The following is a 27,377-nucleotide window of genomic DNA, read 5'->3' on the forward strand; positions in this document are numbered from 1 at the left end:
ATGACCTACAGAGAGCTGGGTCCACAGTAACAAAGGCTACTATCAGTAACACAATGCGCCGCCAGGGACTCAAATCTTGCACTGCCAGACGTGTCCCCCTGCTGAAGCCAGTACACGTCCAGGCCCGTCTGCGGTTCGCTAGAGAGCATTTGGATGATCCAGAAGAGGACTGGGAGAATGTGTTATGGTCAGATGAAACCAAAATAGAACTTTTTGGTAGAAACACAGGTTCTGGTGTTTGGAGGAGAAAGAATACTGAATTGTATCCGAAGAACACCATACCCGCTGTGAAGCATGGGGGTGGAAACACCATGCTTTGGGGCTGTTTTTCTGCAAAGGGACCAGGACGATGGATCTGTGTAAAGGAAAGAATGAATGGGGCCACGTATCTAGAGATTTTGAGTGAAAATCTCCTTCCATCAGCAAGGGCATTGAAGATGAGACGTGACTGGGTCTTTCAGCATGACAATGATCAAGGCCTGCAGCTATCGATTATTTTAGTAGTCGATTAATCGATGAACTAGTTAGTTCGAATAATCGAGTAATCGGATAAGGAACATAAAAACATTAAAATATCTGACCTGAGCCTCAAATGGTATGAAAAAATAAATGAATGAGGATATATGTACAGTAAAAGAACAATTGGCTAACTTACATAGTAAAAGTCCGCTAGTTTAAATGCTATAAAATGCCAACATTTTTTTTTTTTTTTTTTTTACAACACTCTTAACAAATAGTTAAACCACATATTCCCACAGAAAATTGCTAAATATACCTTTAAATTACGAATGCATTAAAAAAAAAAAAACATCAGCTCAAACAAAAACTTAGCTTAAGTTGGTCTTAACAGGGAGCAGCTGGATTCAGCCGTGTGAAATGAAGCAGACTAGAGGGCAGTGTATCCACCCAAATCAATTAAACTAAAGGCAAACACTTTCAAAACAAACCATTCCAGTGCCACTTTAATTAAACGAATACTCGAGGCAGGTAAATTAAAATTCCAAATTTTTTTTTTCTAATCAAATACTCGAGTTAATCGATTAATCTTTGCAGCACTACAATGATCCCAAACACACAGCCAGGGCAAAAAAGGAGTGGCTTCGTAAGAAGCATTTCAAGGTCCTGGAGTGACCTAGCCAGTCTCCAGATCTAAACCCCTTAGAAAATCTGTGGAGGGAGTTGTTGCCCAACGACAGCCCCAAAACATCACTGCTCTAGAGGAGATCTGCATGGAGGAATGGGCCAAAATACCAGCAACAGTGTGTGAAAAGCTTGTGAAGAGTTATAGAAAATGCTTGGCCTCCGTTATTGCCAACAAAGGGTACATAACAAAGTATTGAGATGAACTTTTGGTATTGACCAAATTCCACCATGATTTGCATATAAATTCTTTAAAAATCAAACAATGTGATTTTTTGGGTTTTTTGTTTTTCACATTCTGTCTCTCATGGTTGATGTTTACCCATGTTGACAATTACAGGCCTCTCTAATATTTTCAAGTGGGAGAACTTGCACAGTTAGTGGTTGACAAGATACTTATTTGCACCACTGTATGTGTGATTTTCCGCTTCGAAGACTTTGAAACATCACTCGGTTCGGGTTAGCATGTTGGCTAGCTGTCACGTCTCTTGGTTTGTTTACATTCTCCGAAGCCGGGGAAGGGAAATGACATATGTCTGATTTAGGTGTCATAAAATATCGTTCGGGAGGTGCGACAGTAAAGGTGCAGTCGACAGTTTTGACCATTATAGAGTCATTTTGCCATGTCGTACTGAATAAATGCACTTTTATTATTTCATATTCCATTTAGCACAAGACTGTTATTAGTCATGACCATAGCATTAATTTAGCTATTGGAGAAAAAAATACTTGGATAAAAAGAATATCCTGTAAAAATATTGGAGTAAAGAGACAGAAACAATGACATTTTGCAGCTCTCTTCGTCGCGTTTTCCTCGTTGTGAATAGTTCCCCCTCAATGGGCTGAATAGTAAAACCAATGAGCCCAGTCTCCCGCTGACGTCATCCACCTGTTGGGGACGCTAGAGCCCTATAATGGTAGGTGTGGCTAACCGGCAGATTAAAAGACTAATTTCTCGTCATCTGCTCTTTGCTAAATTGTTGTATATAGTTGAATCGTCTCAAAACATGATTCTAATTCACATAATAATGCTATTTAAGACTCTCTTTTTTTTTTCTCTCTCTCCTGTCTTACGCACTTTAAGGTTCAGAGCCTTTTTTCCTCCAATATTACTTGGAATATTATATTGGAATGTCGTCTATATCAAGTTATTTTTATTACACTATAACCGATGACTTGATCATACGGGACCAAAAAAACACACCAAAATCATTAAATTCCGACTGGAAAAAATATACAGAAACGAAGCATCTACCGTCCCATCCCAATAGTGTGAGCGCCCTCTAGTGCGCACTCATGGACAGATACACATTTCGTACCTTCATATTGAAACGATCGTGTCTCCACATTTTATTTTGAGGCTGTAGCACCCAGCCTTCACTAATACAAGAAATATGACATTCTACACTGGCCTTTAATTGAGGTTAGCCATTATTTCCCATGGTTTGTTTGCACCACCCTCTTTTGAAGTATTTAGTCCCCATTGTAAATAGCAATCCTGTAAAAGAGGCACAGCAAAAGATATTTTTGAGGAAAATATTGCGTTTTTTGCAAGAACAAGCACGTGGTGTTGTTTATTCCTGCGGACCATTCTCCAGTGAGAACTCAACACTCATAATGGATAGCCGGGTTGGGAGGTTGCGTCAGGTCATCTCGCAGTCAACCGGGGACACGCGCACTTGGACGTGAGCGCTTCCTCTCCTTTTTATGCTTTTAGCACTGTTAGTATTCCGGTGCCAAGCACGCTTTATGCTTAGCTCTACTTTGTACGCATTTCTCGTTCAAATACCAAAAAAAAAAAAAAAAAAATCGTAATTAATATGTTAATACCGAGTTCTTTCAAATTGAAATGAATTATTTGTAATGGAGAATAATGTTGTCCAATGTTAGAATTCAAGTAGGGCTGCAAATAATGATTATTTTCATAATCGATTAATCGGGTGAATAATTCATTCATTAATCGCACAAGTGTTATTACCTTCACAAGTTACACTGCTGGCCAAAAGTATTAGCACCCCTGCAATTCTGTCAGATAATGCTCAATTTCTCTGAGGAAATGATTGCAATTACAAATGCTTTGGCAGTAGTATCTTCATTATTTTGCTTGCAATCAAAAAACATCAAAGCGAATGGAAAAAGAAAATTAAATCATTATCGTTTTACACAAAACTCCAAAAATGGGGCGGACAAAAGTATTGGCACCCTTTGAAAAATCATGTGATACTTCTCTAATTTGTGTAAGTAACAGCACCTGTTACTTACCTGCGGCATATAACAGGTGGTGGCAATAACTAAATCACACTTGCATCCAGTTAAAATGGATTCAAGTTCACTCAACCTCTGTCCTTGTGTGTACCACATTAAGCATGGAGAAAAGAAAAGACAAAAGAACTGTCTGAGGAGTTGAAAAGCAAAATTGTGAGGAAGCATGGGCAATTTCAAAGCTACAAGCCCTTCTCCAAAAACACGAATATTCCTGTGTCTACTGTGCGGAGTGTCGTCAATAAGTGTAAAGCCCACGGGACCGTGGCTAACCTCCCTAGATGTGGACGGAAAAGAAAAATTGACGAGAGAGTTCAACAAAAGATTGTGCAAATTGTGGCTAACATCCTAACAAGTTCAAGCTGTCCCGCGGTCCGAGGGTACGACAACCTGTACTATCCGTCGGCATCTGAATGAAAAGGGACTCTATGGTAGGATACCCAGGAAAACCCAAATTCTGACCCAGAGACATAAAACGCCAGGCTGGAGTTTGCCAAAACTTACCTGACAAGGCCAAATATGTTTTGGAAGAATGTTCTCTGGTTATATGAGAGAAAAGTAGAGCTTTTTGGGAAAAGTCATCAATATAGAGTTTACAGGGGGGAAAAAATGAGGCCTTCAAAGAAAAGAACACGGTCCCCACAGTCAAACATGTCGGAGGTTCCCTGATGTTTTGGCGTTGCTTTGCTACCTCTGTCACTGGACTGCTTGACCATGTACATGCCATTATGAAGTCTGAATTCAAATCAATTCCTTAATTGTCATTGCAAGCCAAGCAAACAACAAAATTGGAAAGCTCAACTCTGTGCTACCATAAAACACAAGACAGTAAAATAACACACCACTTAAACATACTACTGAATAAAAGACAGAGTAAATTACTGTGCAAAGTCGCTACATAGCAGCATCATGAACAATTAGTGCAGTTCAGTGTTGAGAACGCGGATGACCCTGGGAAAGAAACTATCTCTGAGTCTTGTTGTATGTGTTCTCATCACCCTGTATATCCTGCCAGAGGGCAACAGTTCAAAGAGGTGATGACCAGGGTGGGAAGACTCTTTAATAATGTTCTTAGCTTTTTTTAAGGTGTCGCGCAGCAGCAATGTCCTCCAGTGGTGGTAGAGAGGAGCCAATCATTTTCTCAGCCGCTTTCACCACACTCTGCAGTGATTTTTTTGTCCGCTACCGAGCAGGTTCCATACCACGTCGAGATGCAGTAGGTGAGGATGGACTCAATAGCTGCTCGGTAGAAGGCAATCATTAGTCCCTTGCCGGTGTTGTTCCTCCTGAGGCCCCTCAGAAATTGGAGTCTCTGGCGAGCTTTCCTCACCATGGCCGAGGAAGAGGTCATCAGAGAGGTGGACGCCGAGGAATTTGAAGGACTTTACACGTTCCACACATACTCTGTTTACCCAGAGAGGTGCCGGTTCCGAGGCACGCACCTTCCTGTAGTCCACAATTAATTCCTTGGTCTTGGTGGTATTTAGAACCTAGTTGTTCACCGAGCACCATGCTGACAGTCGCTGTATCACATCTCTGTCGGCGGATTCGTCACCTCTGGAGATGAAACCAACAACAGTTGTGTCGTCAGCAAATTTTATGATGGTGTTTGATGAGTGGACAGGTGTGCTTTCATGAGTATACAAGGAATAGAGAAGCGGGCTCAGCACGCAGCCTTGAGGGGCTCCAGTGCTCACTTTAATGGTAGGGGATGTGTAGTGGCCGAGTTTACCATACTGTGAGCGGTTAGTCAGAAATTCCTTGGCCCAGGAACAAATGGAGGTGAGGAGGCCCAAGTTAAGCAGTTTGGTCACCAGGATGTCGGCGATGATGGTATATGAAGACTACCAGCATAATGTAGGGCCCTGTGTGAGAAAATGCTGGGTCTCTCTCAGAGGTCATGGGTATTCCAGCAGGACAATGACCCAAAACACACTTCAAAAAGCACTAGAAAATGGTTCGAGAGTGGCCAGTGGTCAGCAATGAGTCCAGACCTGAATCCTCTGGAGAGATCTGAAAATGGCACCCTTCAAATCTGAGACCTGGAGCAGTTGGCCAAAGAAGAATGGTCTAAAGTTCCAGCAGAGCATTGAAAGAAATTCAGTGATGGATGTTGGAAGCGGTTGTTCGCAGTTATTTTGTCTAAAGGTTGTGCTATCAAGTATTAGGCTGAGGTTGGAAATACTTTTGCCCGGCCCATTTTTGGTGTTTTGTGTAAAATGATGATTTCATTTTCCCCCCATTCTCTTTTGTGTTTTTTCATTGCAAGCAAAATAAATGAAGCCAATGCTTTTGTAATTGCAATCATTTTCTGGGAGCATTATCTGACAGATGTGCAGGGGTGCCAATACTTTTGGCCACCACTGTAACTAACAGACTACTCGGAATTTGTTGAAATCAACTCCACCGACTAATTAAACCCTCGCTAACTCGAAGATTAAGCCTGATGTCAAAAATTCCGAACTTCCTCTTTAAATAATCGATAACTGCAGAAGTCATTAGGGTTGGGCATCGTTTGAAATTCAACGTTTCCGATTCCACGTTTCGATTCCGGTTCCGAACGATTCCCGAGTCCGATTCTTTAAAGAGGCAGGGTCCAAAAAAGATGCAGTGTCCAAAAAAATAGCATAGTTTATATGAATCCGGGAGCATCAGAGTGTTGGAACCGGTTCCCATCGATGCTCGATGCTCGATACCCAACCCTAGAAGTCATACTGTACTGTTTGACAATTTTGTAACTTTTCAGAAGAAAAAACAAACCACTTCATGGATGGAGTAGCATGAAGCCAAAACATGGGGACATCTCTGAATTTAATTTTGAGTGGCACACAATTTTGAAAATATGTTATTCAATTTAAACACCAAATTGGCAAAATTGTTAAGTGCCTTGTATTCGCCCAATTAGTTAACATCTTCAACAGTCTTACAATTTTTCATTTGGCCAAACAGCAAGCCAGAGGTCTTTGCATTTTTTTTTTTTTTTTTTTTTTTTTTAATTCAAACATGAATTTATTCTCCTTCAATAGCATGTAAAACATTTATTGTATGTAGTGGAGCCCACACCCATTCATTTGTAAGACCTTGTGGTTTCCCTTGTGGTCGCAACAGCACAAATGCCGTTGCAACTTTAGTGAGCATCGCTGTAGTTTCGCTTTGGACTTTTTTTTTTTTTTTTTACAGTGTATCACAAAGGTGAGTACACCCCTCGCATTTCTGCAGATATTTAAGTAGTGCTGCAACGATTAATCGATTAACTCGAGTATTCGATTAGAAAAAAAAAATATTCCAATTAAATTTTGTTACTTCGAGTATTCGTTTAATTAAAGTGGCTATGCAATGGTTTATTTTGAAAGTGTTTGCATTTAGTTTTATTGATTAGGGTGGATGCACTGTCCTCTGGTCTGCCTCATATCACATGGCTGAATCCAACTGCTTCCTGTTAAGACCAACGTAAACCAAGTTTTTGTTTGAGCTAATGTTTTTCAATGCATTCGTAATTTAGTTTATAGGTATATTTAGCCATTTTTTTGTCGGAATATGTGTCTGAACCATTTGTGTAGAACATTATTTAAAAAACTAGCATTTTATAGCATTTAGCTAGTGGACTTTTGCTATGTTTATTTTTTTTTTTAATTGAAAGCGTTTGAGGCTAAGCTTGGGTATTGTATTTTTTCATGTTCCTTATCCAATTACTCGATTATTTGAACTAACTAGTTCATCGATTAATCGACTACTAAAATAATCGATAGCTGCGGCCCTATATTTAAGTATATCTTTCATTGGACAACACTAACAAAATGACACTTTGACACAATGAAAAGTAGTCTGTGCAGCTTATATAATACATTTAATGTATTTTCCCTTCCAAATAATTCAAAATATAGCCATCAATATCTGTCTTCAGAAAAGGCTTCCTCCTGAGGTGACAGCCATGCACACCAATTTGATGTATGGTCTGAGCACTAACAGGCTGACCCCCCCACCTCTTCAATCTCTGCAGCAATGCTGACAGCACTCCTGCGACTTATCTTTCAAAGAAAGCATTCGGATGTGACGCTCAGCACGTGTTCTCAGCCTCTTTGGACGACCGACCCGAGGCGTGTTCTGAGTGGACCCTGGTCTTTTAAAACGCTGGATGACCTTACCCACTGTGCTGCAGCTCAGTTTCAGGGTGTTGGCGTTCTTCTTGTATCCTTGGCCATCTTCATGTAGTGCAACAATACATCTTTTTAAGATCCTCAGAGAGTTATTTGCCATGTTGGAACTTTCAGTGACCAGTATGAGTGTGCGAGCTGCACTACACATTTGAACACACGTGCTCCCTATGCGCACCTGGACTTAGTAACACTAACAAGTCACATGACATTTTGGAGGGAAAGTGACAAGCAGTACTCCATTTGGACATTTAGGGATGTAGTTTCTAAGAGGTGTACTCACTTTTGTTGCCAGGGGTTTAGATATTGATGGCTATATTTACAGTAAATACCGTAATTTCCCGAATATAACACGCACTTTTTTCCCCAAAATTTACTCGTAAAATCATGGGTGCGCCTTATTCACGGGTACAGGGACGGAGACAGAAAAAAATCATCATGATTCATGTCCATTGTAAGCATGGACCAGCACAATATTACCTAATCCGAACGACAGTGATATAATAATCAAGTTTCATGTGGTAAATACTTGTTTTCATGATATTTTTCACATCTAATAAAATAAAAAAATTTCTGTACTATTGGTTTATCATTTACCGGTACATTTTTCTTACCTTATCGTTACAACATGCCGGCACATGGCGATGTTGTCTTGAAGAGAACGTAAATGGCGATCCGTTTCGTATAAATGTTGACCGTGTGGCGAGCTAGGACAGGAGTCTGAGGAAGAGTGTTGAACCACTGAGCCAAGCCACGTTGTTTTATTTACATTGAAACTCACAAAGTAACAACGTACGTCTTGCACGCAAATCAAGGGACATTTGTTTACTTCCGGCTGTTCCCTTAACTAAACTCTCCCCCCCGGGAACTACACAACTTGCCAACATAACTTCCGCTGGTGAATTCTGTTAAAACTCGCTACAACTTCTTACTTTGTGAAAATTATTATCGTATACTGTGAGCAATTTTACCACAGAAAATTAAGATTCTACTTTTTAAAAATATATATTTGACAAAAGGATTTAAAAAATGCTGCAACCACTTACTTTATAAAAAGTCGAGACACGAGACTCATATTTATTGGTGCTAAAATTAGGGTGCGCTTTCTACACGGGTACAAGAATTTTCCCAAGATTTTACAGGTAAAGTTGGGGTGCGCGTTAAATTCGGGAAATTACGGTAAATGAACTCTATTATATAAGCTGCACACAGACTACTTTTCATTGTGTCAATCTGTCCTTTTGTCAGTGTTGTCCCATGAAAAGATATACTGTATTGGCCCTGATTATAAGACGACCCCCTCTTTTTCAAGACTCAACTTTGATGAAAGACCTTTTGAACACCAAATTCATTTTTATACAGAAAATAATTACAGTACATGTGAAATAAATTATAACAATATATTTAAGAGAAAAAGCATGTTATTTTGCCTCATTCAAATCTTAATATCTGAACATTTAAATATGTAAACCACATTCGTAAATGAATGGCTTCTGGTTTTTGAAATGTAAATAAACCAATCTATTGTTATAAAACGACAAAATTGCAATAACTGCTTTAACCATCAAAGTGAAGTCTAACTGTAACTGTAGTCTTGAAACAAATCTGAATAAGGAAAAACATTGCAATAAAATAATGAGAGTAGCTGAAATCTATCATGACAGAACATCGCTTCAATGATATCTGGCGCCATCTAGCGTCGTGAGTGGGTATACTGTCTAGACAGCGAATAGTAAGACGACCTCTTTTTCAGGCGTATTTTAATGCAAAAAACACAGTCTTATATTCGGGCCAATACGGCACTTACATATAGCTGCAGAAATGTGAGGGGTGTACTCACTTTGGTCATACACTGTATATGTGTGTGTGTGAGCGTGTTATTACATGGAAAAACAGCCTCCACCCTCTCCAACTAATACGTAACCTGCTTTTCTTCTTGTAGGTGATACTCAATTCACGGCCCCTGATGGCAGATCGATTTGAGGCGCACCATTCCTCTTCACTCGAGTACCTCTTTTTCAAGGGCGATCTGGCTTAGTTGAATGTCTTTCCGACGTAGTTTCCCCACCGAGACGACATGGATGCTTTGTTTGAATCTGGTTGACTGCCTTATACGCCTTCTGTCAAAGTTGAAGTGGGGCTTTGGCAGCCCTTGCCCTTCCTAATAGAGGCCCTTCAGCATCCTAACTTTTCATGAAATCCTGCCAAAGCCTCAAGGAGGAGGTCTCCGTCCCGTGCTTGGGCGGGATGTCACAAGAGGAGAGCCGCAGGCCGCAGGTGTCTCAGTCCTATTACCACCCTTCCAACCCGGGGGTGGACCTGACAGGCAAGCTGTTCAAGAGAGAGGGGGGCGGCAAGCCCTACTCGGTTCTGGTCGACAACAAAAGCGCCACCAAGACGGCGGCGGCCGACACCGCTCGGCAGTATTTCCGCGAGAGACCGGATATACGCTCACGCGTCGACGGGGCCACCTCTGAGGAAAGCGAAGACGAGGACGAAGAAGAGGAAGGCGACGACGAGGACGACGACGAAGAAGAAGAGACGGCTTTCAAGCGCGAGCAGATTATCGTGGAGGTAAACCTGAACAATCAGACGCTTCACGTATCCAAAGGCGACAACAAAGCCCCTGCCGCCGCCGCCGCCGCCGCGGGAGAGGATTCCGAGAGAGGCGGCAGCGAGGATGACGACGACGACGGCGGCGGGGAAGAGGGTGAAGAGGAAAGCCCGGATGAGGAAGAGGATGAAGACGACGACGAGGAGGAGACGGAAAGTCAAGCGACGAGGTCGAAGAGGGCTCACGGCGGCGCTTCCGGCCGGCCGCTGAGGAAAAGTCTCCGGGCGACTCTGAGCTCGTCGCCCACCGGGATGACCACCAGGGGGCGACGGAAGCACGCCGAGAGGCCCCAGAGTCAGCGTCGCTCCGCTCGCCCCGTCCCGACGTCGCCCGCGGGCGCCAAAGCCGAGGGGGAGAAGGAGTTGCTGGCGTGTGAAAAGTGCCCTCGGGTCTTCAACACGCGTTGGTACCTGGAGAAGCACATGAACGTCACGCACAGGAGAATGCAGATATGCGACAAGTGCGGCAAGAAGTTTGTCCTGGAGAGCGAGCTAGCCTTGCACCAGCAGACCGACTGCGAGAAGAACATCCAGGTGAGGAGGAGGTTGCGTGGTGATAAAGTACTGCTCAGAGGTACCATTGTATACACATGTTAGGTAGAGGTGTGCGAAATTTCCGATTCTTAGATTATTCGCCATTTGGCCGTTGAAGATTCGAGAATGATTGACAAACATCCAAATTCCGATTATTGAAATATGCAAAGTAAAGTGGAACTAAAACATAGTCACTGCGGTCTTTGGGACGCAATGTGGAACGGACCGAGAGTAAATATCGATGCTCAACTCACGGATCTGGATCATCTCATTCCGCTCGATAAAAAAAAACAATAATACCTGACTGCGGCCAACAGCTGCTACAAACTACGCCCACGTAATGCTACGGTAGATATCACCTGTGTATAGAACTAGATGCGAAATGATAGACTTGCTGGTATTAGTAAACAGCCCCCATCTTAAAGCAGTAGTCGTCTCTGGGAGGCTGTTGTAGCGAACCTTCCAAGCAAACCTAATCAACTTTTTATTTAAAATAATCAGCAAAATCTTGACTTGAATCTATCTTTAAATGTTGAAACAGTTTTCGAAAGTAGACAGAAGGGAAATCATGGAATAACTGGAGCAATTGTAACAACTTTAATGGTTGATTCACAAAATTCATTAAATGTAGTTCAAATCTGCTGATACTGAATTGGGACTTAAGCATTTTATCTAGTGTTTTGAACTGTTAAGTTGATACTGAAAGAGTCGTTTATTTAAGCCTGAGAGGATTTTTGTACAATTTTTCTAACTAATGTACGAAACATTAAAAGTAGCTAACAGCTTGGGGGAGTGCATCAATATTCATTCATTTATTCATTTTTTTCTGAGCTGCTTACCCTCACGAGGGTCGCGGAGGTGCTGGAGCCTATCCCAGCTAACTATGGGCAGTAGGTAGGGTACACCCTGGATCGGTTGCCAGCCAATCGCAGGGCACAATGAGACAAACAACCATTTGCACACACACTCATACCTCGGGACAATTTAGAGCAGGGGTGTCCAAACTTTTTGCAAAGGGGGCCAGATTTGGTGTGTTAAAAATGTGGAGGGCCGACCTTGGCTGACTAGAATAATATATTTAAGCAAATTTTAGCAAGCCATTCTGTGTGCCACATTTGCTTCATTATTTTTTTTTAAATTAATAATGTCAACAATCTCTCAACTAGCCTTGTGGCGTTCTCTTTCGACTCTGGCACAGTTGTTGCGTATTCTAGTGAAGAAATAGTCCAATATCCACCTATCCTTGAAGTGTCGGCCTTTCGCAGTCAACTTTTTTTGTTGATTGTCGCCATTTTAGAAAATTGGGAGTAAAGGGTCACACGGGGTAATGTTGTTTACAGTGCTGCTGCCTTTTAGTGGGTAAATGAGGAGCAGCATTTAGTGTGTAAGCTACGTCATATGCTGGCAGTACTGCTGACCAATTTATTAAGTCTGTGTGCGGGCCAGATGTTATTGATTTTATGACAGAGGCTGGGGGCCGGATGAAATTTGACCAGGAGCAGCATTTGGCCCCCGGGCCGGACTTTGGACATGTCTGATTTAGAGTGTTCAATCAGCCTACCATGCATGCTTTTGGGATGTGGGGGAAACCGGAGTACCCGGAGTAAACAGATGCAGGTACATCGATAATCGATTCATAATCGAATCATAGCCTCTGAATTGTAATTGAATCGTTAGGGGCCCCAAGATTCCCACCTCTAATGTTAGGTCTACCCTCTATGCCTGGCCATGTCAAACTGTATCCACACAGGGCCGCAGTGGGTCCTGGTCTTTGTTCCAACAGATCCAGCACAGACCGTTCAACCTAAAACAAGCAGCACCTAACTGCAATCAACTGATTACACTTGTAAAACAACAGATTGGCGAACAGCTATTCATCTCGTTTGGTTGGAGTGAAATCCAGCACCCACTGTGGCCCTTTGAGGACCGCTTTGACACCCCTGCTCATTTGGTACCTCCCGATACAATACCATTTACGATACACGGCTCACGGTCAGGATGATTACACAATATGGCGATACAAGAATGATTGATTTACTAATGTTGTGCATGCATGCGTTTGTGTGCAAATGCCCGTACAACATAAAGAATAAAAGCATTTTCCATGTTAAAAACAGAAAAACAATTTTGCAGTTATTTTTGTGGATTTACAAACCACGTTAAAATCAGGGATATACTTGTGGAGCTAAAAAAAAAAAAAGTAAAATTAATTTTTTTCCTTATCTATGCTGTCATAGGAAAGTGTTTTATTTTTCTATTATTTCCCAGTGTATGTATGTTTGTCCTTAGTGCTGACTGTATTTCCCTTGAGAGGAACCTGTCATTGTGCATGTATATATTAAGCCAGCAGAGGGAGCTAGAGATAAGGAAATATTCACCTCATGCAAAGAGCTCTTAACCGTTACATCTTGGTCTTGATTTGACTGTACCTCTTTTAATTGTTCCTAGTGTGTCTCCTGCAACAAATCCTTCAAGAAGCTATGGTCGCTGCACGAGCACATCAAGATTGTGCACGGCTATGCCGAGAAAAAGTTCTCGTGCGAGATCTGCGAGAAAAAGTTCTATACCATGGCCCACGTCCGCAAGCACATGGTTGGTGAGTGAGGTGTACCGGTCGAATGATCTTTCATGTTTCAGCGCCTTTTATGGCCGCCCGTCAAATGATCGCTGCCGCCCCTTCTGATCAAAATGAATTGGACATCTGTCAGTGGAAGCCAATGAGTTCATTTATTTAGGGCTGCAGCTACCAATTATTTTAGTAATCGATGATCTAGTCTCGAATACTCGAGTAATCGGAAAAGGAACATAAAAATCAAAATACTTCAGCTGAGCCTCAAAAGGTAAAAAATAATAATAAATGAGGCTCTCAGCACAAGAACAAAACAATTGGCTGAGTTGCAAAGCAAAAGTCCGGTAGCTTAAATGCTATAAAACGCTAACATTTTTATTTATTTTTTTAAAACGATGCTCTTACCAAATGGTTCAAACACACATTCCCACCAAAACGGCTAAATATACCGAATAATATAAACTGAATTACAAATGCATTAAAAAAAAAAAAAGTTAAAAAAACCCCAAAAAAAACTAATGTTAGTCTTAGCAGGGAGCAGCTGGATTCATTTGAAATGAGTTATGTCATATTCACTGTTGCCACTAAAGGGCAGTGTATCCACCCAAATCAAAAAACAAACCATTACAACGCCACTTTCGAATACACGAAGCAGCAAAATTTAATTTGAATCTTTTTTTTTTCTAATCGAGTTAAAAACAAACACAAGTCGTGTCTACAACAACACAGATGGCGAACGGGAGAGCCGAGAATATGTTCCAATCCACGGTAAAACCAAGTTTTAAATTACCAAAAACACATCGAAACAAGTCATTGACAATAGTCAACATGGCTCGCGCTGACCATGTTGAATAAACTTCTCCATTCTCCACTCACGCTAATTACTTGTCGCTTTAACAACGTCACGTCTGCCCGTCCCTGATTGGTCCACTCCGCTGTTTGCTGTGGCTTGCTCCGCCCTCAGAATTCGATCTGCCGGATGGTCGCCAGACTCACAATCGCTGGAACAACGGTGAGTCTGGTAAACCAGGCAAGTCGAGGTGGCAGACTCGTTCCAAGGTCACCATATCACAAGTCAACAAAAAGTTCCCGAGTAAAATGAACACAATTAGTTAAGCATTCAGTCTGTTTGAAGGCTCTCGCGGGGCAGGCCGTGGGCAGGAAGAGGGGTATGTTTGGGTCTTCTTCTGTTGCAGATTTGGGCGGTCAAGTTCGTGTGTCACTATAGAGCCTACCCACGTACCACGTGCTCGCTGTATGGTTCCGCCCACTTGTCCGTCAAAACATAGTGTTAACCTGTTACGGCTACGTACATTTCTCCTATTTACGGCGTGTTTTTCTGCTCCTTAACATTAATAATCAAAATGGTGAAGGCGTGTGTGGCTGTTGGTTGCACTAACAGAGAAGATGGAAGGAGAGACTTGAAGTTTTACCGTATTCCGAGGGATCCAAAGAGGAGAGCGAAATGGACGGCTGCAATTCGACGTGAAAACTGGACACCAAAAAATCACCACAGACTATGTAGTAGTCATTTTATATCCGGTAAGATGCATTTAATATATATTTAGAGGGTTTTGGCCTGACAACCACAATTAAGATCATTGCGAGGCTAATCGCCGTCAACATACGACGTAGTACGACATAGTTTCAAATTCAAGATGTTTGTGACTTCCCTTTCTTCCACCATCGTTATTTTTTGAATAATATTTAGCTGGTACCAAGTGAAAGAAACTGGCCTCGTCTACGGGGCTGACAAATAACCACAATTAAGATCATTGCTAGGCTAATCGCCGACAACATACACGTATGTATGTAGTCAGAGTGCTATCGCTAAACCATATAAACATTAAAAGCCCTAGCTCCATTGACAAATGACACGAAATACATTAGACTTGACAGTGGATGTTAGCAAGAACAAAAGATTTTGAATTGAAAATTTCCTAACTCACCTTCCGAGCACAAGATTCCTGCCGAATTTTCGTGTACGAGGACCTGTTTCACCCAACCAGCAACGTAGCATTTATAAGCCTCCAAGCTCTTAAAGTTTTTCAAACTTTCGTGAGAATAGGCTGATTTTGTGTGGACAAGATAGTTGTAAATATCAGGGTCAGGCAGAGACGGCGAAGGCAGCCGGTCAAAAATCATCGATTTAGGCATCAAAAATGGATCTGGCGACTGTATAGAACGAAGCTTTTCCTCATAACGCCTTTTATGCAACAGATCCAGTGAGTTTGCGGCATCAGAAAGCACCGGGTCTTCCATGAAATGCATTTTAAATTCCGCCATCAATTGAAAACAATGCTAATACAGAGTCAAAATGACGGACAAGTGGGCGGAACCATACAGCGAGCACGTGGTACGTGGGTAGGCTCTATTGCTGGGTCATGGTTAATGAGGCAACTGAAGTGGGAGGTTCGGCGCGCCGCACCGTCTGTGAGGCGCCGAGCTATTAAATTTTTGTTGTTGCTATCGGGTGTTGTGGTAGTACAGGACGTCCCGCCATTTGTTCTGGACTGTCCTGAAGATCTGATTGCGGGATTTGGTGTTGGAAATGTGGGCTTGTGGATGTCTTGCCTATCACCTGGTAGTCAGCGTCAATCTTGCCCAGTCAGCTGCATGACGCACGCGTTGGGCTTCCGTGGTCAGAAGGTGTCATGTGTCTCTTATGCCCTATATTCTGCTTGTTTCCCTTAAACTGTGACATAAATGCTATTTACTTTATGTTGGGTACGGTAGAGTAATACAAACAGTAAATACGAGGAAAGATACTATTCTTTTCAATCCTCATGTTTTTTTTTGTTTTTTTTTAAAAACAGTTTGAGGCCACGCTTGGGTATTTTAATTTATTTTTAAATGAAAGTGCAATCTTGCATATTTTGGAGAAACACTCGGGAATCTTATTTTGTACAATATTCACATTTCATGCTCTTTTGAAAGTGCAATCTTAGCAAGCCTATATAATACATCTCCTAAACTGTACTTTGCAATTTTGCATTGCATTAAAAATGTTCCTACTCCAATTACTCGAACTAACTAGTTGATAGATTAATTGATTAGTAAAATAATCTATAGCTGTAGCACTAATAAAATCTCATGATATTACTTTTTAACTTGAAGTGCAAAAAAAACTATGATGTCTTTTTTTATTTTATTAAAACATTATTTAGTGTTACCAGGCATGTCAAAGTTAACTCACGTCAGCTCTTAAATTAATGTTCTATGTACGGTGTGGAGAATGAGTGCGCTCCCATTCTCTTTCTCCATCTTCCACACAGCTCACACCAAGGACATGCCGTTCACCTGCGAGACATGTGGCAAGTCATTCAAACGCAGCATGTCCCTCAAGGTGCACTCGCTGCAGCATTCTGGAGAGAAGCCTTTCCGTTGCGAGGTACAAATGTCACCAGTGCGCTTTATACTACATGGCATTACTGAGTTCTATTGAACCTGTGTGATGTTGTTGAATCATGCTTGTTAAATACAATACGTGTGGCACTTAGCAGCAGACGTGCTTCACGCCCATTAGCTCTAAAAGGAAATTTACCCAAGTATAACATGAGAAAAAGATCTGTCGTAAGTCATGTATTATATGTTAGCGGCACTCTTCATGCTTGTTGTTTTGGTATCAGAACTGAAGCCGCCTTTTGACATAGCTGTAACCACACAACATCTGCGCTACGACATTGTAGGAATGCTTTGACTAAAGTCAAAGCAACCACTTATAATTACGGCACTAAACTCTTGACTGTTTCTTCCGTGCATCGCCCTGCTCACAAATTTTGACCGATTCACGCCGCTCCTACGCCTAAACTCACACCCCAAAAACTCATGCAACACAGGGAATCAGTCGTTTGCCCCCACAGAGTCACGGTTTGCCCCAAAACGCGGGTTCTTCCACAAAACGGAAACTTCTAGTGCCTTTTTTTTTTTTTTGTTTTTAATTGTCCGACATCTTTCTCATATTAAAAAAAAAAATCACTGAAACAAGGCAAACCAAGATTGTTTTCAAATTTTGCAGTTCCCAAAAACATGGGGGGAAAAATAGCCCCACTCATTTCCAATAGCAGATTCAACACCCACAAAAGACATACAAAATTTTCAATTTACTCCTATCGATTTTTAAACCACAAAAACATTTCTACAGTGGTATGAAAAAGTATCTTTTTGGAATTTCTCTCATTTCTGCATAAAATCCCCATCAAATGTGATCTGATCTTTGTCAAAATCACACAGATGTAAAAACAGTGTCTGGTTTAGCTAAAACCACCCAAACATTTATAGGCTTTCATATTTTAATGAGGGCAGCATGCAAAAAATGACAGAAGGGGGGAAAATATGTAAGTGAACCCTCTGCCTAAGGAGACTTATAATAGCAATTGAAACCAAATTTTACCCAACACTTTAAGTCAGGTGTGTGCCCAATCACTGATGAGTGGTTTAAAGCTGCCCTGCCCACTATAAAACACACACCTGGTAAGAATTGTCTTGATGAGAAGCATTGTCTGAGGTGCATCATGGCTCGGTCAAAAGAGCTGTCTGAAGGATTGTTGATTTGTATGAAGCTGGGAAAGGATTCAAAACCATCTCTAAAAGTCCAGATGTTCATCAATCGACAGTCAGAGTTGTTGTTGACAAATGAAGAGAGTTTGACACTGTTGCTTCTCTCCCAGGGAGTGGCCGTCCACCAAAGATGACGCCAATAGTTCAGTGCAGAATACTCAGAGAGGTAAAAAAAGAACCTTAGAGTGTCTGCTAAAGACTAACAGAAATCACTGGCACAGTCCAATATCTCTGTGCACACCTCAACTATATGGCCAAGAATGGTGTTCATGGGAGGACTCCACGGAGGAGCCACTGCTGTCTAAAAAAAAAAATAAACATTGTTGCATGTTTAATGTTCGCACAAAGGCATTTGGACACTCCACAGAAGTTATTTTGTGGACTGATGAAACCAAAGTTCAATTGTTTGGGAGTCACACACAACGTCATGTGTGGATAAAAAAATGGAACAGCTCACCAACATCAACACCTCATCCCCACCGTGAAGCATGGTGGAGGGAGCATCATGATTCAGGGCCTGGACAACTTGCAATCATTAATAGAAGAATGAATTCAAAAGCTTTGCAGGAAAATCTGAGGCCGTCTGTCAGACACTCGAAGCTAAAAAGAGGATGGATGCTGCAACAGGACTATGATACAAAACTCTGAAGTAAATCAACTTCAGAATGGTTTCAGGAGAACAAAAACACGTTCTGGAGTGGCCAAGTCAAACTCTTGACTTGAACCCCATTGAGATGCTGTGGCATGACCTAAAAACAGCGATTCATGCCAGACATCCCAGGAATCTGACTGAACTACAGCAGTTTGGTAAAAATTTGTCCTGATCGATGTGCCAGACTGTTCTGCAGCTACAGGAAGCGTCTGGTTGAAGCTTTTGCTGCCAAAGGGGCGGGCACAAAATATTAAATGTGATGGTTCACTTACTTATTTTCCCCCCTTCTGTCATTGTTTGCATATTATCCTCATTAAAATATGAAAACCTATAAATGTTTGGGTGGTTTTAGTTGAAGCAGACACTGTTTTTACATCTGTGTGATTTTGACAAAGATCAGATCACATTTGATGGTTTTTTTTTGCAGAAATGTGAGAAATTCCAAAAGGTTCAGACACTTTTTCATACCTCTGTATAATGCACCCTACTTCTTGAAATAGGAAAAGTCTCAGTTTTCTTGCATTGGCGCGTGGGACTATAGTCAATATGCTCGCTGCTTTTCACTGACCGACAGCGTCTACGTCAGGCTACGTCGAGCTTTCCACGGACCCTTCTTCCCACTGGGCTGACACTCGTGTGAATAGGCCTTTTAGTTTCCATAGCCCGGCGAGTGCAACACGAAAAAAAGGCAACACAAATGAGTTCTATTTTCCTGATGTTAACATTTGTTTTCATTCTCAGTACATTTAAAATCTCGTCTTTTTTAATTCAAGTGGGCAGATGGAGCGTTGTCCTTCACCCGAAGCCGTTCGGCGTGCACGGGTGGAGACGCTCTAAATAAATACGGGACCTCACCCTTCCCCAGTAGCGTGTAATTATGGGCTTTTTATAGCGGCGCGCAACATCTAGGCCGCTCTCCGTGGTGGTCCGGGCCTCCGTCGGCTTGATTTTAGCCAGGCACCGTCACCTAGGCGGGTGTCATCTGTATTTTGTTGATTTTGAGAAATGTGATTGTATCTTTGTGTTGTGTGAACCTCCAGAACTGCGACGAGCGCTTTCAGTACAAGTACCAGCTGCGCTCTCACATGAGCATCCATATCGGACATAAGCAGTTCATGTGCCAGTGGTGCGGCAAAGACTTCAATATGAAGCAGTATTTTGACGAACACATGAAAACTCATACAGGTGAGGAACTGTTCACGTGTCCGTTTTCGGCCATTCTTTGGATCATCTGGGATTTGGCATGATTTCACTCTCCAAGGGAACCACGGATAGAAAGACTTGTAGTTCTTCAAAAATAAATGTTAGTATGAGTTCAAATAATTTGATATTAAATCCTCTCTCGATGTTTTCCTTTTTATACAGTTTTTAAAATTAGTTGTTGACGACGCAGGGCGGTGACGTCACCTGCCTACGCTGCCAGGCTTCTAGAGTATGACTCTAGCGACATAAACAACCCTTTCAATCTGAACCCTAGAGGAACATTAATGAGCATGACAGCGCTGTGGATATTTCACAACAACGAGCAGCAAAAGCAAAATGAACAGGAAAGACTGGATGAGACGAGACAAGAGTAGGACAAAACTGGTGTTCTGCCAAAATGTGCTACACCCACGAAACGTCCTACAAGAGGCGAATTTGATACACAAAGTACTACCGTGCGCTTTCAGCTTGTTTTGTTCAGATCCATACAGACAGAACATACTAATGTTGATGTAATGATGCCTTAAGAAAATACTTCAACGTAGTCATATCACATTAAATACACTACGTGACAAATGTGTTCAACAGATCAACGATCTGCTTTAAGTTACCACAAGAAAACACAATGCTTAAAAGTATGAGAGGAAAACGCATGGAAAAAGTATTTTGAGGCAATGAAAAGGTAATAAAATACTCAATAAAAACACAAATAGTAAGTACTGTACTTTTCGGACTGTAAGATGCTACTTTTTTCCTTCATTTCTAATCCTGTGGGCTAACAGTCCAGTGCGGCTTATTTGTTGATTTATTTGGGTTAAAAGGCAGCACATGCCTCCTAGCATGCATTGCAGCGCTACAGATGTAAATAACAATCAAAATTCATGTTGTCTGTGCTATTTATTTATTCAATTACTGTTCTACTGTTCTAAATAGTCTGGGACCCAGCTCATTAACGACCTCTCGAGCAAGGTACAAAATCAATCGTCCAATCAGATTCTTTTATTTGCGTGACGTGTTCTTAACGAGTAACGTCACTCTTGCGCGCCGAAAGTCGTCTCAACAACAACACAGATGGTGAACGGGAGAGCCGAGAATATGTTCCAATCCGCGGTAAAATCAGTTTTAAATGACCAAAAACACATCGAAACAAGTCATTGACAACAGTCAACACGGCTCGCGCTAGCCATGTCGCTTTAACAACGTCACGTCTGCCCGTCGCTGATTGGTCGACTCCGCTGTCTGTTTGCTGTGGCTTGCGCCGCCCTCGGAATTTGATCTTCCGGACGGTCGCCAGACTCAATCGCTGGAACAGTGGTGAGTCTGGTATACCAGGCAAGTCTTATGGCGCCACTGTCAAGTAAAGTGTTAACAAATAGCAAAGCTAGCAGTTAATGAAACAACTGGAACAGTAACTGAAGAAAGAATTGGCACAGAATATGAATTTTGATTGTTATTTACATCTGTAGCGCTGCAATGCATGCTAGGAGGCATGTTTGACAACAACAGTGTTGAAAGCAGGTTGCAGAAGAGGTTGACTGCTCCCCCAAGGGAGCAGTGATGGCCAAATGAAGCTTCTTGAAGCAATGCAGCAGTTCATGGTGATTCATTTGGTCTTATGACAGTCATATGATGCCGCTGTCAAATAAAGCTTTACCGGATTTTATATTTTGGTGGGGTGGGAATAATAATAATACTACATTTTATTTTATTTTCCCCCATAATACAGTAAGGACAGCCGCAGCTTATTGTCCGTGCGGCTTAGCTATGAACAAATGCTGTTTTCATGTCACATTTGGTGGGTGGCAGTTTATAGTCAGTTGCGCCTTATAGTGCGAAAATTAAGGTACTCGCCACTTTTAATTGATGTGTGCATGTGCTGGAATTGCAGAACACCGGTAGTGTTTCTCTAGTGCAGTCCTTCTCAATTATTTTCTGTTACGCCCCCCCAAGGAAGACGTAAATGTTTCGCGCCCCCCCCAACTCTCTGCCACCACTGTAAATAGTATCATTTGTCTATAATATTACTATTATAAGTACGCCTCAGCCTAACATTGTGTCCTTTTTTTCCATTAAAAAAAGTAACATAGATCAACTTATAATAAAGTATAACTTTATTAACATTGTTTTGCTTGTAACAGAAAAGACTTAACTTTGCCTGAAGTAAAAAAAAAAAAAAAAGTCACATCCAAACTGTAAAAATACACTCAAGGTACATTTTTGACCATTTGATACTGAAAAATAAAATGTAATAAAATCAGTAAATAATAACAAATTCAAATTGATTAGAAACATTTACTCTTCAGGACAACATGCCAAAAAAATTGACCGAAAAAAACAAAACTGAATAGAAGGGGGGGGAAAGTGTCTTTGGACAGAAGGAAAGTTTTCATTTTCGCTGATTCACCACAGTGCTCACTGGTTTACTGATATAACACTGACAAAGCGGGACGATTGTGACAATTGGCAATAGAGGTGTGCAAAATTTCCGATTCTTAGATTATTCGCGATTCGGCCGTGGAAGATTCGAGAACGATTCACAAACATCCAAATTCCGATTATTGAAATATGCCAAGTAAAGCGGAAGTACAACACACTCAGCGCGCCGCGCGGTCAATGAGCAACGGAGCGAGAGTAGCTAAACATCATGCTTCTCGTTACCCGGCCCCTCGGGTAATGCCAATGCTCAACTCACGGCTCTAGCTCAACTCATGCCACGAGATAAAAAAACACAACAACATACCTGAAGCTGCTACAAAAGTACGTCATCCACATAATGTTACGGTAGATATCATTTATATAAGACTAGATGCACTACGGTAGCGGTAGCGTTTGCAGCACATCTACAAAAAGCTAGATGCACACGTAGTAAACGGCCGCCATCTTAAAGCAGTACACTTCTCTGCAAGGCTGTTGTAGCGAACCTTCCAAGCAAACCTAATTAACTTTTTATCTCAAATACTCCTAAATCGGTAAAATATTGACTTGAATCTATCTTTAAAATAGTTTTAAAACTTTCACATGTCGAAAGTTGACAAAAGGGAAATTATGGATTAACGGGAGCAATTTTAACAACTTTAACGGTTGATTCACAACATTAAATTAATTGAATGTAGTTTAAAGCTGCTGATACAGAATGGGGACTGGAGTTTTTTATTTACTGTTATTTTTGTATATTTGTTTACTGCTATATGTTAACTTGATACTGAAATAGTAGTTTGGTTTAGCCTGAGAGTATTTTTGAACAATTTTGGAACTAATGTACAAAACATTAAAAAAAAAAAAATTTTAAAAGGGGGGGTGCATCAATAATCGTTTTAGAATCGAATCGGACCATCTGAATCGTAATCGTAATCGAATCGTTAGGTGCCCAAAGATTCCCAGCTCTAATTGGCAATATTCGGCACGTTTTCGCTGAAAAACAATCAAGCAGCTTATCAGTGAGATTGAGGTCTAATGTCTTTAAGTGGCGTCTTAACTGATTTGGCTTCAGACTCTCCGCTATAATCATTTTTAGACTCAGTAAACAGTGGTCTTTCCTCATTTCCCACTATATTAAAAGTCAAAGCCAAAAGGCAAACGGCCCGAAAAAAGCGCATTCTCGGCGGCCGAGGGAGAACCGTAGGTGAGGGCGGTGGTCGTGACGATCCCAAGCCGAAAACGGCACTGCTCGGCCGGACACGTGAGAACCGGAGAAGACAGTGGGTCGCTGCGTGAGTCCAGCTCTGCATGAGTCTCTTCCGTGTGCTCTTGCTTACTTCAAAAATACTGCACGCACTTTGAAAATGAGAGCGCCACTGCCACCCACGGAGTGGATGTGCAAGTACACTTTATTCTAGTACGGCAAAAAAAAAAAAAAAAAAAAACATGTTCCCCGAGGTCACTCGCGCCACCCCTGGCATCGCTCTGCGCCCCACCATTTGAGAAGTACTGCTCTAGTGACAGTGACAAACTACGTCATCACCCCGATCGTCCATAAAACATGGCAAAACATGTACCTACTAAATAAAATCATTGGCAATATTTTATGTGTTTCTAATAACATATTTTAGTAAAAGAGAACAATTGTGGCTTATTAGAGCTTACAAGTCTTGAAGTCCGAGATTCCCTTTAAAGTAAATGTAGTTACTTCCCTGTGATTGGGGATTCCATCTGGGTTGCAGCCCTATTCTGTTACAGAATGTTTTTCTAAGGCCACTCTTCATTTGTAGTTTTGTACACATTTCCATCTTTAGGTACTAAACCAGATTTTTGGGGGGCTGTCTTTTTACCAAGTGAAAACGTGGCATGTTATAGTGAGACGTTGTAATAATGAAAGGGACCGCTTAATGTGAAGGAGCGCTCCACATATGTAATGACTAGCCGCACACATGCCGCCGTTGACATCCCTCTGATTTTCCCGGCCTGCTGCCTCGCCATTTTCCAAAACCTAAATTTTGTGGTACGTGCCTTTTTCCAGGCTTCTATTTGTGATGTGTAATTACACAATTCCTTTCCTGTCCCAGCTGTGGGGAAAGACACACCCAGTCATGGCCTGCAAGACCAGCTGCACCCGTACAAACTGTCTCATTTTACACCTTCAAAAATCCAGTGCTGGCCAAAAGTAATTGGAACCCCTGCAATTCTGTCAGATAATGCTCAATTTCTGCCAGAAAATGATTGCAATTACAAAGGCTTTGGTAGTAATATTTTCATTTATTTTGCTTGCTTGAAAAAAAACACAAAAGAGAATGGGAGAAAAAATGAAATCATTATCATTTCACACAAAACTCCAAAAATGGGCCAGACAAAAGTATTGGCACCCTCAAGCTAATACTTGGTAGCACAACCTTTAGACGAAATAACTGCGAACAACCCCTTCCGGTATCCTTCAATGAGTTTCCCACAATGCTGTGCTGGAATTTTAGACCATTCTTCTTTGGCCAACTGCTCCAGGTCTCTGAGATTTTCGGATCTCTCCACAGGTGTTCTATGGGATTCTGGTCTGGCCACTTTAGAAGTCTCCAATGCTTTCTCTCAAACCGTTTTCTAGTGCTTTTTAAAGTGGGTCATTTTCCTGCTGGAAGAGCCATGACCTCTGAGGGCTTTCTCACATTATGCTGCAAAATGTGTTGGTAGTCTTCAGACTTCATAATGCCATGCACACTGTCAAGCAGTCCAGTGCCAGAGGGAGCAAAACAACCCCAAAACATCATGGAACCGCCGCCATGTTTGACTCTGGGAACCGTGTTCTTTTCTTTGAAGGCCTAATTTTTTTCCCCTTTAAACTCCATGTTGACGCCTTTTCCCAAAAAGCTCTACTTTTGTCTCATCTGACCAGACAACATTCTTCCAAAACGATTTTGGCTTTCTCAGGTAGGTTTTGGCAAACTCCAGCCTGGCTTTTTCATGTCTCTGGGTCATAAGTTGGGTCTTCCTGGAGTCCCTTTTCATTCAGACGCCGACGGATAGTACGGGTTAACACTGTTGTACCCTCGGTCCGCGGGACAGCTTGAACTCGTTTGGATGTTAGTCGAGGTTCTTTATCCACCATCCGCACAATATTTAATTGAAATCTCGTCAATTTTTCTTTTCCGTCCACATCTACGGAGGTTAGCCACTGTGCCGTGGGCTTTGCACTTGTTGATGACACTGCGCACGGTAGACACAGGAACATTCATGTCTTTGGAGATTGCCCATGCTTCCTCACAATTTGGTCTTTCTTTTCTCCATGCTCAACGTGGTACACACACAGGCACAGGACAGAGGTTGAGTCAACTTTATTCCATTTTAACTGGCTGCAAGTGGGATTTAGTTATTGCTACCACCTGTTATGTGCCACAGGTAAGTAACAGTTGCTGTTAATTACACAAATCCGAGAGGCATCACATGATTTTTCAAAGGGTGCCAATACTTCTGTCTAGGGCTGCAGCTATCGAATATTTTAGTAGTCGATTAATCGATGGACTAGTTAGTTTGAATAATCGAGTAATCGGATAAGGGACATGAAAAATTAAAATACCTGAGCAAAGCCTCAAACGGTATAAATTTATTTTGAAATATGAAATTGAAAAACAAAAGAACAATTGGCTAACTTACATAGAAAAAGTCCGCTAGCTTAAATGCTACAAAATGCTAAAGTTTTTTTTACACTGTTCTAAACAAATGATTCAGACACATATTCCCACAAAAAACGCCAAAATATACCTATAAACTAAATTATGAATGCATTAAAAAACATTAGCTCAAACAAAAACCTAACCCACGTTGGTCTTAACCGGGAGCAGTTGGATTCAGCCAAGTGAAAAGAGGCAGACCAGAGGGCAGTGTATCTACCCTAATCAATAAAACTAAATGCAAACACTTTCAAAATAAACCATTACAACGCCACTTTAATTAAACGAATACTCGAGGCAACAAAATATAATTCGAATATTTTTTTCTCATCGAATACTCGAATTAATCGATTAATCGTTGCGGCACTACTTCTGTCTGGCCCGTTTTTGGAGTTTTGTGTAAATTGATTTCATTTTTTTCCATTTTCTTTTTGTTTGTTTTTTTCATTGCAAGCAAAATAAATGATGACATTACTACCAAAGCACTTATAATTGCAATCATTTTTTGGGAGAAATTGAGCATTATCTGACAGAATTGCAGGGGTGCCAATACTTTTGGCCAGCACTGTACATTGCGTACACATCACTGCAATAGAACACAAAGCTGTACCCGGCAAGCAGGTTTTTAACGAATTCCTCCTCCGGTTACACAAGATAGCTGTCATCTCTTTGACATTAAAACCAGTTTGTTGGCGACACGGCAGCCGAAGGCGTTTCAGATAGCCCTTCAGCAGCCGGCGGAGGGACGGCCGCGTGGGCACGTTGAATACCCGCGCGGAGGAGGTTAATGAGAGCGGCTGTTCCGACTGTTCATTTTCACGTCTCCTCAAAGTGCCAATTGTAATAGCTTCCTGTCGTGTGGGCGGCTCGATGGCGCGGACCCTCCGATTCCGACGGCTTACTCGCGTTTAAGAAACGGGAACAAGTTGTGCTTTTATATAGAAACATACAGGCTATATTTAATCAAATGTTGAACGTTGCAATTAGTGTTGCACATGGTTGTAGGAGAATATGGGAAATATTCAAAGAATGTATTTTTTTTAAAAAACGTACTAAAAAGACGCATTTTTATAAAAATGATGTCAATAGTTTGTGCTACATTTGTGCTGTAAAAAGTTTTGTTTGTGCTGCTTTCATTTTTAAGATAATTACAATTCTTGTGTAAGTCAATCTGAGCTCTACCAGCCCCCCATTTTGATTAAAAATGGTGTCAACTGTTTATGCTTTGTTTGTGCTGCTATCGTTTTATAGATATTGAGATACTCATTTCGTGTGATGACGTCAATCGCAGCCCCTCTGTTGCGGCTGATGGAGGGTACATAGACTTCATAATGATGTTGACGGGGCGCGGGGCGATTAATAGGGGGCCTATGTCTGTCAAAGCTGACCGAGTGGAAACACTGACAAAGAGCTTTTTACGTTGATATTTTTGAGAATAAATGCTTAAATCCCTTATTTCTTTAAAGATATGGACGTAAAACAGTCTCGATTCTTGCTTAAGAAACGACAGTTATCATTTACTTTATGTAAATATGTTGAATGTTCTGCTAGTCTAGGCGCAGCTTTACCACAACAAAGAGCTTTTTTCGTTGAAATTC

At 41.5% G+C, this 27,377-nt stretch overlaps 1 protein-coding gene across 4 annotated transcripts in view; it reads left to right on the forward strand.

Annotated features, from left to right (window-relative positions):
• Positions 1-27,377, forward strand: part of znf652 (zinc finger protein 652) — a 43,566-nt gene that overhangs the window by 5,393 nt on the left and 10,796 nt on the right. For all 4 annotated transcript variants that reach the window (XM_057861441.1, XM_057861437.1, XM_057861438.1 and 1 more), the window contains exons 2-5: positions 9,499-10,703; positions 13,152-13,299; positions 16,548-16,663; positions 19,525-19,669. In XM_057861441.1, the coding sequence (XP_057717424.1) occupies positions 9,750-10,703; positions 13,152-13,299; positions 16,548-16,663; positions 19,525-19,669 (1,363 nt within the window). In that variant the 5' untranslated portion in view covers positions 9,499-9,749. The remainder of the gene's footprint in view (positions 1-9,498; positions 10,704-13,151; positions 13,300-16,547; positions 16,664-19,524; positions 19,670-27,377) is intronic.

Source organism: Corythoichthys intestinalis, chromosome 16, assembly GCF_030265065.1.
Source record: "Corythoichthys intestinalis isolate RoL2023-P3 chromosome 16, ASM3026506v1, whole genome shotgun sequence".
Classification (NCBI taxonomy): domain Eukaryota; kingdom Metazoa; phylum Chordata; class Actinopteri; order Syngnathiformes; family Syngnathidae; genus Corythoichthys; species Corythoichthys intestinalis.